General features: G+C 38.8%; 1 protein-coding gene across 2 annotated transcripts in view; it reads right to left on the bottom strand.

Annotated features, from left to right (window-relative positions):
* PRKAR1B (protein kinase cAMP-dependent type I regulatory subunit beta) overlaps positions 1-18523 on the bottom strand; it is a 99269-nt gene that overhangs the window by 28464 nt on the left and 52282 nt on the right. For both annotated transcript variants that reach the window (XM_032197458.1, XM_032197459.1), the window contains exons 5-7: positions 14098-14159; positions 13308-13354; positions 3922-4080 (exon numbers count right to left, since the gene is read on the bottom strand). In XM_032197458.1, the coding sequence (XP_032053349.1) occupies positions 3922-4080; positions 13308-13354; positions 14098-14159 (268 nt within the window). The remainder of the gene's footprint in view (positions 1-3921; positions 4081-13307; positions 13355-14097; positions 14160-18523) is intronic.

Genomic DNA, 18523 nt, shown 5'->3' with positions numbered 1-18523 from the left:
CAGGTATCTTGGACCATGGGAACCATAAGATAGTTAAATTATCCCAAATCAGACTCTCTTATAAAAGAAATTACAAGAAATTAATACTTCAAATTTCCTCAGTCTGGGAACTGAATTGTCTGGGGGATCAATCTGATGTTGGGATACAGACATTTGCTTCTCTGGTATTTGTGGTATTTGCTATATTTAGAATACAAATACTGTACTACCCTGGGATGTTCCTCACTCTGTGATGCTCTTGAATCCCAATTGCAAAGAAGAAAGCAGCAACATTTTAGCAACTGAATTAGATGAGAATCCTAAGGCAAAAATTCCTTTACATCTCTCCCAGAAGAATGTAAATAATTAAATAAAGAATACATACATAAATTTCTGTTTGCGGATGTACACACAGAGAATATGTACATAAAAAAAATTACAACAGTGTGAAAAGTACGGAACTCAGCACAGATAATTTTATGAAGCAAATGGAACACACAGATGGGTAGATAATTTGTGAGCGTACTGAGGTGGGAACATGTTGAAGTGTTTTTTGTAATCCATCTAGTATGATGAATTTCATGGTATAATACTTTGTCAAGGACTGCAGTGAAAGCCAAGCAGTTTCTCTGCAAATCTGAACAAAAAGAACTATCCCAACTTTTACAATCATCACAGCTGCTAAAACAAACTTGAATGTGACCCTCAAGCCACCAGGGTACCTAAGCTGAGACAAAGAAATATAAAGAAATATATCTATTTTAACAAACTTCTTTTGGGACAGGCAAAAGTAATAAATGGATGACAACTGTAACTAAAAGCCAGCAGGAACTTTTTGCATCAGGCTTTGTCTATCCAGGAAAATGGAAAACCAAAACTCCCAAACCTCCTGAGATACATTTTATTCATACCATAAACCAGTCAGTATCGATGAGACTTCTAAGTGGGGAAAATGGCACTAAGCAGAAATAAAAACCAGAGCTGACTGAATGTGAAGCAAAGAACCAAAACAGAGCCTGCAAGGAGAAATGAGGTACAGAGTCAAGTGTCTCATGACAGGATAAAATCTTTTTGGCAAGTGTGGACCTGAAGGCATGATTCACAAATAAATATTTACAACTTGAATAAAATTTCAACACTAGCTTGAGAAAAACGGGGCTGGTCATGGCCAGGAAGGAATGCAGACAAAAGAAAAAACATTATCACGGGTTATGGAAGGACTTTATCTGACTACAGACAAAAAAAAAAGTCTTTGGAGAAAAAGGTCATTGATTTTTTTTTTTAATTTTTTTATTTTTTTTTTTTGCAAACAGGAAAGGTACTTGCAAACGGGAAATAAAAAAAAAAACACTGCTCCCTCTCAGTTTTTGAATCATCTTAAATGATATATTTCAAAAGTTATCCTAAGCGTTACTACTTCTCATTTAAAGGCAGAAGCATTTCTACATCTAAAATATCCAGCAGCTTTCTAGAAACATAAGGTTAGAGGCTAAATGTCAGAAAATAATCTTTCTGGGACTTGAAAGGCACCTACTACTGCATCTTAAAACTGAATACAGCAAGAACAGCCAAGTAACAGTGGAGTTAGCTTCACGTAAGAAACGCAGACGCTGAAACATGATGTAATTAATTCTTCGGCTTGCGGAAATGTGCAGGGAGCCACTGTAACCTGCCTCATATGAATGCACAAAGACAGGCATCTTATTTCACCTACAGCCAAGAAATTATCCACACTGCACCTACAAAGAAATGAGAAGATGGCAGAATCTATGTAGTCTGGGGAAGTAAATTGCTTTTGCAGTGGGCAGCACTAAAAATGGGACATTTTTAATACTTACATCAGTTAAATCACCTTGCTACCTGAAATATTTCATGTCTAAATATGAGAATATGACAACTATGCTGTCTGTGTATCTAATGTAATAGAATTTTTAATGGCCCCAACTGTAAAGAAAAAAAAAAAAAAGGAGAAAGAGGGAGAGAAAGATGTAAGGAAGTTCTGTTAAGTTAGAGGTCTCATCCAATGCAGAAGATGAGCTTACTATGAAAGGTACAGTGGCCACCGGTTCACAAAATCTACATGAATTTGAAAAGCAGTTATCACTACACTAGAGCCAAACAGAAGTAAATGCATGATATTCAACTGGTATGTATGGCTAAAGCCAGCATTACAAACATAGCCTATTCCACTTGGACTTTAATCCCTTTTAGTAAAATCCTGTCTCTGCATCTCCTGAAGCCTGCTATCAGATGGTAACAGACACACGACTGAATTGCACACAAGTTTGAACCACGTTACGTTCCACTGTTTTCATCATTGCTGAGACTGAAATTACCTCAGGGCTATAAGGCCTGTGAATCTTAACCTTAAATTCTTAAATAGCAAAGTTAAAGGCAGCCATAAAAAGCTATGCTTGAAAAAGCCAAAGAACGTAGGCCTTGTACTGACATTTATTTTCTATCTACATTCCTTCTCTTTTATACTTTCAATCCTTCCTTGCAGCATGCAGGTTCATTGCACCCATTATCCCAGACACCCCTCCATTGCATCCGTGTAGGATATGGGACAAGTAAGTTCAATGTGCCTTTTAAATCTGTTAGGAAGTTCTCCTGCCCTATGGTTTAGAAATATCTTGAAGAAAGGTCTCAGTTACTACTGACTACTTCCCTGCACTGGGAAGCATTCAAAAATTTCATCCTGCTTAATGACAGGAGAGAGAAGACAGTATGATTCTCAACATTATTCCTGTATCTTGTTGTGGAACTAGCAGGCTGAACATTTGGGGATAGAGCATATTTCCATCAGCTGTACTCTCCTGGATGTCAGCGTGGTGTTCATTTATGTGATACAGAACCCAGACCATGAAATACAGACTGAAAAACAATAATGTTTCAAACAGACATCTAGCAGTCATCACAAGTATAAATAAAGATCATTCTTACACTCAGTTGCTTAAGAACTAATCATTTAACTGTAAAATCTACTCAATCCTTTTGCTAATTTTTCAGTTACCCATGACATCTGCTGGATATATATATATGATCTCAAAATGCACATTCCTTTATTATGCTGAGAGCATAGTATAATTTTCTTCAGATCATAATGAAACAATGCAGCTTTTATAGGAAAGTCCTATTGAGAAAGAAGCTTTACATAGAGCTGTTAATTATCCAAAAAAAAAAAAAAATAAAAAAGAAGGAATATTTTCTGGAAAAGGAAATGATAGGCACAATGAGATCAGAAACAAACACTCAAAAAAAAGTTATGACATTGCTAAAGATAATTATCTGTCAGAGTTTTCATTATAAACACACAACTCAAGAACTGACAGCAAACCCATAACCTAGCACACACCCCAGGTGCCCAGAAGGTCTGCTGAGCTTTGCTGCAGAGATCAGGGAGTCTGAAAGGAGCAGGGCCATGAACTGTCAGCACAGACTGCAGCTTCGCATCCTGTGATATCTGTGGCTGTGTGCTGGCTGACAAAGATGGAGGGCAGAGTCCAACTGAGGCTTTTTTTTTAGGATTTCCCTAGCATTGCCTGCCTTCAAGAGTTCATGATACAAGTTCAAAGACCCCATAGGCAAGGGGTAGTGATGACATTTTGAGATGAACAAGAAGGAGAGGACTTGCATTAGCTTAGGTGGGTAAGGGAAGCCTGAAGCTTTCATAGTTGTCAGCAGTTATTCAGGTATAACAGTTATTCATAACATTATTCAACTGCATTTCTGAATCAGCATCTTTCTACTGAATCTTGCTACCTTTTACTTCACTTGATTTTGTTACTTGATATAATTGTCATGTCCTCTCTTTTATATAGAAACGGAGGCTGCAGAGCTTTCTGCCATCAGGGTAATCTGATCACAGAATAAAAGCACTGGCACTACAAAAGAAAGTAAAAAATATTAGCTCCATAAACAAGTAATTCCCCATGAACTTACCATTAAAATGCGTCTGTAGCTGTCTCTGTCGATGCCCCAGAGCTTGAGATCTGTCTTGGCCTTGACCGTGGCAGCCCTGGGTGTACCATAGATCAGTGCCAGCTCCCCGAAGCTACCTCCTTCTCCAATGCTGGTGACCCACTCTCCATTGACATAAACCTACACAAGCAAAAAGAGAAGCAAAACCAGTTTGGGGTTTTAGCTGCAGCTTTCCTTCTCCTGCCAGTTACCTAAAAAGCTATTAGCAGTTTCCTTTCTAATAGTCAATGCTGGGGACACAGAAAGAAAACAAGAGCGTAGCAGTTTCCTCAGTGAGTCACAAAGAGGGCAACAACCTGCTTTGTGGACAGAATTTCAAGTTGTCTTGCTTCAGTACAATGCTGGTATTTACTCTCTGCATTTTCAGCTCCTGTGGTTAACTGGCATCGGCTTTTCCCTCTTGTGTTTGAGGCTCAGACAGTCAACAAGCAGAACTGTCACAACTTTGGCTTTTTATTAACACTGTCAAACTTGAAAGGAAGGAGATTTGTTGATACGTATAATGAGGTTTGCCGAAAAGCACCATGGCCATGAAATTAAAAACACTTAAGACAGGGAAACATCTTCTGAAAAGGAATGTTGTTTTTTTTCCCTCCCTAGGCTTAGTGCCTCCCACATTTAAACGTAACTATTGAAATCTGTTTCTTCCTTAGTGAAGAGTACCAAGTGCTTTGGATTTGGGAAGCTACACACAGAATCATCCTTCATCTGTAACTCAGGCATCTGAACTTGTGAAGCAATGTTTGGCCCAAAGGCTGTTAGATAACATCCTCTCGAAACATGGCATGGATTGATACCACTACACACAGCATCACTCCCGGATGACACAGAATTTGAGAAGTCCTATGCTTGAGTCCTATGTAAAAACTTTGCTAGAGAAAAGGGGGCTTAGGCAGGTGCTTTACACTGGGCTGAATTTCTCATTGATCATACAGCTCCTGAGAGATAATAATGTATTCTAAAATGAGTATGGATTGTGTATTCTGCAGCTAGCTTGTAGCCTTGCTGGTAAAAGCCTACACAATAAACCCTTTTCATTCTGTTAATGTGTCAGTGAGTTTAGAGGGTAGGAAAGGCTGTGTGCATTTATCTGGTGCAGAATATGTCCCCCTTTGTCACAGGCCAACAACAGAAATCAACAAGAATTAATTTTACTTCTGTGGAAGCTTTGTGAAGAAAAATATAATGAAGAAAATACGCAGGTATCTTTGTCTTTAGCAGGAAATGATAGGAAAGGGAAGGGCCATAGCCTATTACCAGTTGCGGAGTAGCAGATGAACAGTTTTTAAAAACATGAAATAGAAGTGTATTCAAGCTACGCATGAGAAAAGACAGTGACCAAAATAAATGAACTAGGGTCAAAATTCAACGAACTGTCGGTATTAATTTTACTTATACCTTCATTTTATGATGAAAAGGCATATTACAAACTACAGCTGGAATCAATCCCAATTTATCTTCCCAATATTCAATTAAGATCTCATCTGGCTCCTACTGAGGTGAGTGAAAAGCTGTTTCAGTAGGAGCTAGATGAGGCCATGGAGCAGTTCAGCTGATCAAGGGACCTCTTGGGAAAGAGCTGAAAAGGAGCAGTATTAGCATCGCTGCTGGATTCCGGACAATGTTGTGGCTCTTTATGTTCCTGGAGCATCAAAGATCAAGGGGTTGAAATAAATGGGGAAAAGAATCCAAAATAGGCAGGTGGTAGCAGACTGCCAAGAAAGAGCTGAAGCCACAAAAGGTGTTTGCAGCTTCTTTTCTTTGCCACTACAGAAGGAATGACACGTAGGAGAATATCACACAAGAGAATAACAACAGCGTTTCCTTTCAAACTTTTACACTCCCTGCAGAAAGAAATTCGCACAGAACATTGAATTTACTTCTGATTCTCCTCAAAGATGAAACTAGAAAAAGAAGTTTTAAAAACCCTGACAAACCCAAGCATTTTCCTGGTAGGTGAAACAAGCAGGTAATACTGTTGGTTCTGGATCTTTTTTTTTTTTTTTTTCTGACAAAAAAAGGAGAAATGGATAAATAGATTTAAGATTCTTAAAAGCTGGTAACATAATGTATGAAAGTTTTTATGAAAATTTGTGTGAAACTCAGTTAATCCATTGCAAACTTGACCACATGCATATTTGAATGTAGGGATACACTCTTACTGTGGGGTATTTCATCAGATGGACCCCGGGTTTACTACAGCTAATTCATGTCCTCAGTACAAACTTCAACCAAAGTCACAGAATCAAAATTGTTTAGGTTGGAAAAGACCTCTAATATCATCTAGCCCAATCTCTGAGGTTGTCAAAAAATTCCTAGGGTCAATAGGGAAAGTGTAATAGATTTTAATACATTTTGGACTACAGTGTGAATGTCAGTATCCTTTATTAATTTTAGCACACAAAAATACATGTGTTTCTGTGCGCTTTTGTGAAGAACAGTTCTTATTCTTGCACAAGAAGCAGTTTGGTAAAATGATTTGTTAAATGCAGTGACAATTTCATTGAGGAATACAAACCAGGGTTTGAATTAAAAGCAGAAAATAAACTTATTCCAACACCTTTTTAAGAAGTATGGTTGACGTTTCTTTTTAAAGCATTGTGCATTATGTCTGCGGCCCAGAAGGGAATTAAGCTGGTAAAACTCAAGAGAGAGCAAGTGAAGGACGGTCATTTTCTGTTACACAGTTGTTGTAAACAGAGGCTACTACAAATCTGCTTTAAGACTAATTTTACTGTCTTACTTGACAAGACTCCCCGAAAGATGTTTGACATCTAGCCTATAAACAGTTTATGCAAATAGTCATTCCCCCACCCCAAGGGTGTCAGGTTTAAAGTACTCTGAAGTGAAACCAAATCATTGATCTGACAGTCTTTGGGCTCAGCATTCACTCCCCCAATAAAAATGCCATTTTCAATATCAGTCTTCAAAAGACGAAACAGATTGAGAATAACTATTGTTTTCTAAGAGGAAAACCATTGCACATCATTCTCTGAATAGGCCTAAGTCAACAATTAACTTTTGTCTTCATGATGATGTTAAAGTGCATTGATGATACATCACAATGCCATTCTGCCCTTTTACAGAGTTCAACTCCACAATTCCCTTTCAAATTGTTTTTTTTTTTTTAAAAAAAAAAAAGATAAGAAGTAGAAAGGAAAGTGGTTCTGCTTGTAAGGTGTAGGAAGTAAAGCTATTTTAGGCTCAGAACAGCTAATGAAAGCCAGTGTTATATGGCAGCAGCTCAGATGATCACCTACTTTATCCTAAAAAAATATTGGGCTGAGGTTTTGGCTCAGACCGTTTTAGGCAACTGGGAACTCTAACCAAAGAAGCGAGTACACAAGTGAATTATTCCTACTTGTTACTTGACCTGCTGATCACAGCTCTGTAATAGTTGGAACCTTCTTTTTTCATGCAGCTGGACAGAAATGTGTAACTGCAAATGCCCAAATATGAGGCGGAATAAAGCCATCAGGACCACCTACTTTCCACAGATCAAGAGTATTTAAGATTTCTATTGTTTTCCACCATGTAGTATGAGCAGTGTGATTCTTGTGGGCTTGAAAATCACGCAACTTGGTTCACTTTAGGTTTTTTTTAGGAGACAAGTGGGAAAAATCGTCTGTGAGCATCAGCGGTTCCGTTCTTCATAGTCCACGATATACATATGTGCTAACTGCGAGAGAATATGCAATGAGTCACACAATGCTCAATGTAACAGGAATGCATCTTGGCCTCATCCATCCTCCCGTTGTCTAGAGAAGCACAATGTGACCTTACCACAGTAATATAACCATCTTACTTTGAAAGCACAATATGAACATATATCTCTGAGCTGTATAGGAGTGAACTTACCTCTACTACCAAATCTGTAATTTTGTATCACAGATTTCAAGTAGACATTTAGCATTTTTTTTGTTGCCACTTTGTGATCTATGTGGACAATCTAATTTGTTCCAGGCATTGCAACTTTCAGATCTTAAATTCCCTCCCTCAAATCTGTTTGTAATAATTTGTGCTTTGTGTCTTGTCAAGCCTTAATATTTGTTATCCAAAAATGAAGATGAGGTTTAGTTCGTCTTGGAAAAATAAGCAAGTCTTAGACATGAAGGATATTTATATGTGGGTAGTTTTCCCAAATAAAGCCAGTGGTTTATTTGTAGTACGAATGTGTTTTTCTTAAATATAAATACACTAACTTGGAGACTGCTTTCAGTATCCTAAAAATTCAAGCTGAAAACTCCAAGCTTTAAGAAGTTATGTTTAAAATTTCAGAAAGTATCCTTCCAAAATTAGAAAGGTGTCAAACAGGAAAAACCTTAAAGATGGAAGAATTCAAACAAAAAGTGACCTATGGATTATAAAACATAACTAGTTTTAAAAAACAGCACTATTCTCACATAAACCACTATGTAATTTTCATCTTTGTATATACAAACTAGACAATTTGTATATACAAATAAGGGCCTCAAGAAGATTTGAACTACAGTAAAAAGATAATCTTATCTATTGTCCATAATATTACTTTACAGCTCCAAATATAACTTAATACAGTAAACAAAGAAGCTATTTAGGAAAAATACTGAAAAGTTTTCCCTTTAATTTTCACTATACTGTATTTTGACTGCTGTTGTTTTACAAGAAGAAAACCTGAGAATGACTGTAGAAAGTTGCCATGACATTAAATAGAATGGGAAGTTGTTGGGTCTAAAAAATACATCTGTTCTAAAATGGTAGTTGATGGTGCTTTTTAAAGTAAAAAATGTGAGGTTATAAGATTAAAATAATAAACAGGAAGTCACTTTTATATTTAGAAGTATGGATTAGAGATTTTTGCAAGACACATACTTTAGCAGGTGCTTTCAACATCTTTACTGGAAGCTGTAATTTAAGCTCTGCCAGATACATTTTGGCATACGTTCACATGTCTCCAAGCAGAAAAGCTTCCGGTAGACAATTGACCTCTGAAACTTCAAACCTCATGCCATTATCTACCTAGTATAAACTTTATCCATATGCAGGGCCAGGTCATGAGTTTACAATTCTCCTCAACCCTGGAGAGCTAAGGAAGACTGTGATCGGTAACTTTATCATGCCCCTTCCCACCCAGTGCCTGCTTTGGTACAATACCTTTCCCATCCTGGTTTCTAGCACCTGGAATACGACACAGAAAATCCAGCTTCTCCCAGACCCACCTTTTCCTGATTTCTTCATTACAAACGATGTTCTGGGAAGTGCTGCAAAGCAGTAAGGTGATGGCTTACACACTTTTTAGCTGAGTAAGTATACAAGACAGATCGCAAGCTGCTGTAAAGAAATGACCTGAAAATAACAGCCAGCAACCAAGAACCTTTCATATTCAGCTCCTATGGCTTTTGCATTCTTTGAAGAACGCTTTGATTTCTTTAAAGTTAGGTAAAAGTGCTACCAGCATCTCTGTGGATGTCTGCTTTATTAACTTCACAACAGTTGCCACATAATTGCAAATCTTCTTCACTGCCATAAGTAAGTGAGATTAAAAAAACTTTTTACATAAAAAAAATGTGCTCTTCTCCCTTGGTGCACAGTTCATGTCAAGAAGGGCAGCGTGCTTGTGAACTGAGGGGTATTCCATCTTATTGGGCTGGCCACAGTAATAACAGGAAGGAAATGTACACATACTTTAATCTGTGGTTATGCTAACAGGGTGCTAATATTCTAAGAAAGGAAAAGAGTTGAGGATAACATATTATATTTCAAAATACGTTATTGAATCATACTTCCAATTTGACTTCGATTATTTCTAAAAAAATTGGAGATGTTCTTACTTACTTTTCTGGGTGCCTATCCCAAGACTAATGGTAAATTACTTTAGAATGTTTCTTTTTCCTAACTCAGAACACTACTTGCTGCTTTTGTTATCCCCATTTTGTTGGTAATTTCTGTTTGTTTGTTTGTTTGTTTTTTGCTTGGTTGATAGATTTTATTTCAGTTTTGCCCTAACTTTCTTCCAGGGGATGGAAATTTTATGATGGTAACTGCGATTTCATTTATATGTATCTGTGCATGTGCATGGTAAACCTGGCTGCTCAGAGTAAATTGCTCCTTGGATCCACAGTCCAGGCATACCTGCCACTTCTGTGCAGATCATGGAAATGATGAAAGCACAGCCTGGCCAGGGGTTAAAAGCCTCAATGCATATGCCAACACCAGCTGAACTAGGCAGAAAATGGCTTGAGGCTTTAAGTCTCGGGGTCAATTGTCTACTCTCCAAGTAGCTTTTTTTTCTTGGAGAAGGGTGGAAGCATGCCAAAAAAGTATCTGGCAAGGCTTAAATGAACTGCAGCTCAGTTACTAGCGGTCTGGATTTTCTTCAGACAACAAGGATTTTAGCACTGTTGCCCAGAAAGTGGAAGAACTTTTTTTCTGGGGAGCACTATATTTACAGAGTTGACAGCGCACACCCATGGGGGCTGGGAGCCACTGCCTTATACACAAGCAAGTTACTGGGCATGAGCTGCTCTGCACCAACTGCCCTGGTACAAGTTTTAATCTCTGGGGGATAGGGCTTGTTTCCCTGCATGCTTCACAGCAAAGGCAATTTCCATAAGTAATTTCTGTAGGTCCCATGGTGTAGCTGCAACTTGCTCCTGGATGACTGAATATTTCTTGTGCCTTCCACAGTAATTCACAAAGGAATTCATTTATTTTTTGGCTGAAGATGTAAGCAAGGCTTAGGAAAGAGAGAGCACCCAGCTGAGGAGATGGAACTGCAGCAGTTAGGTCCACCAGGATGAAGGAAGGAGGATGTTGAAGGAGGACATCATGATAGTTGGTCACAGAAGAGTTTTTCAAGACATAAAGAGTCAGGAGCTTTGGCTGGTCCTGGAATAAGCACAGTCAAAATGACATCTAAGTCTAATTAGGATGTGTTTGTCCCACTGCTCACGTCAGAAAACTGCCCATCCACGGATCTGGGAAGCGTCAGGATGACATTGTTGTGGATCTTTCCACTTTGATCATTCTCCTAGCAGCTACAGGCTGCTTTCAGCAGTGAGGGTAGTAGAGATTGAGAATGCTTGGGAACATGAAGGTGTGATCTATTCAAAGGAATCCAGCAATTTCTTTTTTTCTTAGAAATCTTTGGAAATCTCTGAGACAAGGCAGGAAGACTGAATATCCCATATCTTATTTAATTGACTGGAAAACTGCAAACTAATCAGAATACAAACAGAATTTCTGCCTTCAACTCTAACAGCGTAAAACAAAGCTGTGCGCTACACTCTTTATTTAGCAAATAATGGGTGGTACTTCCCTTGTTCAGGAAAGCACTCCTAAGATCAGTTAATCCTAAACATGAATCTCACAAAAGTCAACAGGATTGCTCACCTGCTTGCTCACCAGCCTGTCAAACCAGGGGTCTAGGATAAAATTTTCAAAAACCTCTGTAGAGTTTAAGAGCCTGTAGGTACTTGCACTGCAGTGGCAATGAGGCTACTTAGTTGCTCTAGTTACTTTTCAAGTTTTACCCCAACTCCTATCTCAAAAACCTCAAAGGCCCCTGAAATGTTCTGGGAAATGTAATATTATTCTGCATGAGACTTTCATGAACTCAAGAAATCATCAATTAAAAATGATCTGGACACGTCTTGAACCATTTCTGGTGAAGATTACTTCTGAAAGAATTTCAACTTTATTCATAAAAAACAAGCAGAACCTCTGATATACAACTAGCATGCTGTAGTAACAGTGCTTTTGAGTAGGTGTCAGGATTTACCAGGGAAGGAAACTAAGGTGCTGTCTTCCCTGACAGAGAATAGAGCCACTGATGCTCTAAGCAAGTGCTTCTCAGCATTTGCAGAGATAAGGCCACCTTGGCCACAGAGGCAACCACCAGTTACAGAAAATCTTCAAAGCACCTTGTGTGATGGTTTTACAAGCAGATAAAAAACTAGGCCCTGGACATTTATTTTCCCCACTTTGTCAGTGCTTTGTGTGTAAAAGTGATGTGTGCATGTGGAAGATATCTTTTGTTGCAATTAATTGCAAGCATTTTGAGATTGTTTTCTTAGGTCATTTGGACCCCCTCTGTTCCTGAGCCAAACATTGGAGAATACTTTCCTAAAGGTTTTCAGTGAAGGCAAATTGTTTTTAACGAAGATTAATCTATAACTTCAATAGTGCATTTGCGTATGTTTGTGGGTCTGATTCAAAGCCAGTGAAGTCATTAAGCTCAGTATCAGGACTGAACCAATTATTTTAAAACTAAATTTTAGCACTGTTCTATAAATATTGTTCTTTTATTTTATGGCACTGTGTATGTGGCAATGTTTGCTATTGAGAGGTATGCCTGATAGGAACAGTGAGTCAGGTGGATTTCCTGAGAAGCAGCTTCCAGAGGCAGAGGCAGCATGTGAGGTTTCTCAATTCCCAACAATACCAATTAGATGGTCTCCTGACACAAAGAGACTTCTAAAAAAAACCATAACTTTTACTAAAATAACCGTATGCCTCCTGCCTGGATTTAAAATAAATCACTTTCTCCTTTAAGTATTCCAGACAAAACTCATCTGGGCAGTTGAAGAGCAATGTTGCTAATGAGCAAACCCATCCTACCCAACAACCCTTGGTAGGAAATATGTGTATAGAGAATTCTGTCAAATGAGAAACTTGCAGCAAAACTGCAAAAGGGTCAGTTTCATACAGCATAAATATGATAAGAGGTGAATAGATTACAATGTGGAAGGCAGTTTCAGAAGAAAGCTGCATTTCAAAGACTTGCTGATTAAACCACCACACACTCCCTTAAACATTTTGTGGTCTAACAGATCACTTTACACTTATAATAATCCTTGCTTTATTAATATGCTGCATTGTTCATATATTTGGATCTAATTTTAAAAGCAAATTAAGGTTTCTGAGATGAAACTAGCTGCCTGAGGCTGTATCTCAATTTGGAAGAAAAAAAAACACATGAGCTAAGCTAACTGATTAAAGAAAATATTTTCCTTATGGTTGATCTGAACCCTCGGGTGCATTCCAGCATGGTGGCCTGTTCTGCCAAAGACTGCACACCTCCAGGTGTGGTTAGGGTTCTGAAGATAATGTCATTTGCTTGTTTTTGATACCGTATTTTCCTGCCTGAAATGGACAAATAAGCTAGGATGTAAAACATGCCAATTATAAAATTATGCACAAATGACTTAACACAACAAAAGTGAAGTAATGAGACCAATCCTGTGAAATCTATTTCAAGAACAAAGGAGACAGAACCACAGAACATGGCTGGATAAAGTTGTGTGCCAGTGCATAAAAGTTTATTACACAAAATCAAATTAAGCATCAGACCATAACTGTGTACTTACATCCACCTCGCCTTGGTCAATCACGTAGAAGTTGTCTCCTTCGTCACCTGGAAGCAAAATATAAACGGTGAATGTTTCCTGAAGGTCTGCTAAACTAGTCACTTATTTCCTGTCTCCATATTTAATTCTGTACATATTTGCACAGGCCTGTACACCAGATTACTTACAGGGAGATTCATTTTCTGAAACATCCTTGCCTACTTTCCTTCATAAATCAAACTATCACTATGATTTCTTCCTATTAGTATTTTTCAATTGCATTAATTTATCTCTTTTGATTGATTCAACACTTTATTCAATATAAACAAGCAAGAGGCTTTAGTATATCCTGAGGGTACTGAAGTCCTCCACAACATGCTGCAGGCATGCAGGTAAGTTGCCAAGTGTGATAGCTATGATACAGCACAATGAGGTGTTGAATATTCCCAACAACTGCAAAAATATTTTCCACCTCTAATTACCCTCAGCTAGCCTGTGCCACCCTTGCACACTCTGAGTTGTGCTTTACTTCCTGAATATCTTAAGGAATGAACGTTTTAATTTAAAATACTACTTATCTACATTTAACCACAGCAGTTTGAAACCCTAGAGAGCTCTACATATATTAGGAAAGATTGTGAACAAAAGATTGTGCCCACATCAATGAACTTATGATATAGCCCGCCACTTACAAGCTTTTGGAATATGGTCGTTCTTCCCACTAAGCAAAGATGGTGAACTCTCAAATGGAGAGATGTGAATCATACAGTCTACACAAACATGCAAGGGTAAAGAAGAGGGGAAGGATTACCCTGTTGTATGACTGTTTCTCCTGCGATATGTGTAACGGGAAACATGGCATCAAATATGTCACTGGAAAAGAAAGAAAAAATTGTTAATGAATCAGACGTATTTCTTATCTAACCAGTAGACCTACAGCCATTGTTGCATTAAGCCTTCAATAAGAGATATGGCAGAAAAAGAAAAGGAAAATGTTAGTTGCAAGAGAACCCCTGCTTGGCAAGAAACCAAAATAACTAGTTTGGCACAAGCTGTCGTTTAAAACTAAGGCCGTGATTCAGTGCATGCTATTTTGAAAGAACTCCTGAATTATATGCACATAGGCCACTTCTTACAGCATTACACAAACTAGCCAGCTTGAATATTTTATTGTCTAAGCAGACAGATTTCAGATTTTCAGCTGCAATCAGTATGTGTCACAGCAGTAATTGCTAGATGCCTAAATGGGAGCTTTGCTCTTCTGAACATCTGGCCTCACATTCACAAGCAAAACCTGTTCCACAATGCAGAGTACATTTGGAAAGGTAGATGGCTCTAAATTAACGCAGCATAAGAGCTGGCAAGAGATTACACTTACAGTGCAGCAGACAGGAGGCTAAACTGAAAATCTTAGTTGCACTTCAGCGAGTTACTAGTGAGAAGGGAGTATGACCAATGCTATAGAAACGCTGAAGCTACAGAAGAGCCTTTCCCTCATTAATCACCGCTGAATTACACACCTTACTGTGTTCTTAAGCATACTGTCACATATCCTTAAAAGGCCAGGCAGAGCAGTAAGGGCGAGAACGCACCCTGCACCAACACTTTGGGCAACTTGCCCAAACCCAGTCCTTTGTTTATTGAGGGAGACAGCAGGCTCCCTGGAGCCAGGGCTTCCTCTCTCCACACCGGGGTTTTGGGGAACTTATTTTCAGACACATGAACAGCACTGAGCCGGGTGCTCCCCACCTCTCTTCCCCTTCCTATGCATCAGTAGCAAGGGCTAAAGGAAATAGCTCCCCGACACAAACAAAAGGCAGCCAGGCGGAGTTGTTAAGTAGGCTCTTCGCTGGTCCGAAGTGGGAATGGTCCGTTCGAGGACCACCGATGAGGGAGGCGAGATGAAACCCTTAGAATGGAATGGAGCAAATTCCTCACAAACGTAAAGGAGTGCAAACAGTGGAGAAATGTAACATTTTCATCAAAATAGCCAGAAGATCAGCAACAAACCCGTGTTGCATTTCAATGCCTTATATGGGAAATGCATATTGTAAAATCCCATTATTAGCTTATTTCCTGTTCAACTGTTCCAGAATTTATTCAGGCTCAGTTCTAGGAAATGTTTCACTCCTAAGTTCAAATTGGTCATGTCTTTCCTCTTAAGCAGCCAGAACGTTTTTGCTCCCATGGCTGAGACGGAGTACCAGGGCTCTGGGTCAGTACCACTCGCAGAAGTGGGAGATCTGAACCCAAGCACCTCCCGCTGCTCCTGAGTACCGGCAAGGGATGCTTAGACCTATACTAAGATGATACTTTTTGCCCCTGTTTTTTCATCAGGCCCACCCTGTGCTATTTCCACTCACATTTAGGAAATGCTTCTATCACTGGTAAAAAGCCTGCTCAGAGGTGCTGCAGAGACCATGTTCGCACCCCATTCTGAGCACCGATGCAAAGACCTATAATAAATTATTCTGACAAGTATGTGGACTGTATTCTTACATCCACTAAACTCATTTTTAATGAGCTTACATGGGTTAAGCATTTCTCCAGTTCAGGGATTTCTCCAGTTCAGGGACTTCTTTGTTGGCAGAAAACAAGCATCAGTCTGGTGTAGGCTGTGGAGCTGGTTCCTGTGCCCACTCTCAGCCTAAAGAAATGGGAGCATAGTGCTGGGGAAAAGTACCATGATGTTAGGTGCTGAACAGGAACAGTCACTGAGGGGACCTTGTGTCAATGAGGCAAGTCAACCTGTTCTTCAGTAGCTCTGGGACCTGGAAACTTGGTATCAACAGAGCCTCATCTGCCTCCCCATGATTTCCCCTCCACTGGGCCTGGTCACCTCACTGTGCTGTACGAAGAGTTCTGCAACATTTACTGGAGGAGAAGGCACTTCACCAAATGGCAGAGAATAAAGTCTTCAATGTGAAACATCCAAAAATAGATATGACACTGTGAATATCAATAACCAAACCAAAATGTGACTGCTTGAACAAACTTGGAAACATTTTTTTTGGAATAGAAATGCAGAGGAAATAACTACCCACAATTTCAGCCTTTCATCTTTGTTTTAAGGCTGTATTTTATTTATAACTTAACAATTGACTGTACAAACAGTGCCCAATAAATTATGTATAGCACTGTGTCCTTCTCCTAAATGTTCCACATCTCATTTCTACAACACTTCATAGTTTTCTCAAAAAACTCGTTGACCAAAACTTTCAGTGGAAGGTGTAATGAACCCAAAGTCTGTTGGCAGTTGTTTTACGTGAATATTCTGCTGCCTCCTTCCATCACAAACACAATGATTTTCAACAAGGTCTTCATTTTATTAGATGAAGGCTTGGATTTTTAAAGAGACCTTTGAAGGATACATCATCAAACATTAGCCTAAAATACATACAAACACATATAAACACACAGACACACGTTATCTGTAATTGTGGTGGTGTTGATTTATATCTCCAAAGTGAAACAAGGACATATCTTTGATAAACAAATGTAAGTGACCAGTAATATCATGACTGTCACTGGAAATACAAAGTCATGTTTCTTTCTACTTGGGAACTATTGTTCTTAATTTATATGGATAGGCCAAGATCTCTCACAGTGATTAATGAGCCGGAGTGTTTCTGCTTTTGGATGCTCAGTTTGAGATTCATTAAACAGACTCAGATCTCAGATGATATGGATCAAGAGGCAGCCTCAAAGTTTCTCAACCTACAAGTTTGGCAGCCAAAAGCCGGGACATTTAGAATACCACCAAAGAAAACCACCCTTCTGGAAATTATCATTATCTAATGTACCGAATGCTTCAGGTCCCTGTATGAAATCTGGCTTTTCATTTAATTCAGACTAAGTGTAAAATCTGTTTTGAGAATTTTCTTATTGCCTTTATTCGCAGTTGCTGAAATAAACACAAAAATGTCACAAGGATCAACATGCCAAAATACTTTGAAAATTTGAAAGATTTGTTCCTGACCCAAGCCAAAATATGAAACTACAATAAGCAGACATATTTTCCACCTCCCCAGTAAATGTCCTATGTTCCACATTCAGTTTCAGCCTCATCCTGAGTCTGTACTATGTAGAGAAAACAAATCAAGCTTTAAATACCGCATGAGTTAAGAAGTGGCACTCATAGAAGGCATAAATAATATAGCAAGGTCAAAATATGGCCTGTTGTTTTCTTCTTGCCTCATGCACCTGTTTATGTTTTTAAGCCATTCAAAATAATTTGCTGATTATTATGGCTAAAAAAGAAGCCCTTAAAAATACAGTGCTGCAACCATCTCACCATCAAGCAAAGATTGTAGCCATGTTCTCCTACAGCTCTGCAAAATTAGGTAATTGCATTTCTTGGTTTTGAAAGTATTGTTAAATACTGTTAAATAATTTGAGACAGACACATGCATGCATGTCCCTACATTACAGCATAAACAGAAAGCCAGAAAATCACTAGTTAAGTCTTCGCCCAATGTTGAACTACCGTGATTTCATTTTCTCTGTCTGAGCTGCACCACTAAGAACACAGCAGCCTCTGTCTTCTGCCTCTGCACCAGCTATTTAGCTGTTGACATCAACTGTGCTAGCAATTCTGTGTGCTGAACTGATATGGAAAGGGCTTGATTTTTTGCCAGGGTTTTTATTATTGTGCCGTAAACGAGAATTGCTCACAGGGATTTCCTTATTTTGTTCAAATGGAAATGTTATCATTTGCCATGTTTCCAGATGACTTGTGCAGGTGATGGAAGAAGAAAACAGGGCAACCACTTCTGGTATTTCAGCAGCTGTTCCATGAGACTGCAGCCACAAGTGATGCACTGCACCCAGCACCTCCTGGGCTCGGCATCTGTCCTTGGAGGGCTGTCTCTGACCCTCTTCAGAGCCAAATTTTTTAATAGTTTTTGATAGGCTCTGTATTTTTTTTCACAACTTCCCTACCTGCTTCCAGAGGATCAGTGTCTGCTTAATTGTGGCACCTGGAGCCAAACATTTGTTCCAACCAGAAGGTATCAAGGACAACTTTTGGAACTATAGTTGCAAGTGGGTTTGTATGTACAAGAATACCCACATTTGGATCCAAAGGGAGGCACTAGCAGGACATTACTAATGTTTTCCAGGGGGATTTCTGCACATTTAATTATTTTTAACTTTTTGATAGTATCCTTCAAAAACAAATTATAAGAGAAGCATGTGAGCAGCACAGAACATACAGAACAGTTAACTAGTCCAACAAA

This window comes from Aythya fuligula, chromosome 15 (assembly GCF_009819795.1).
Source record: "Aythya fuligula isolate bAytFul2 chromosome 15, bAytFul2.pri, whole genome shotgun sequence".
NCBI lineage: Eukaryota > Metazoa > Chordata > Aves > Anseriformes > Anatidae > Aythya > Aythya fuligula.
The sequence above is the reverse complement of the archived record's forward strand: the minus strand, read 5'-3'. Positions and strand labels throughout refer to the sequence as shown.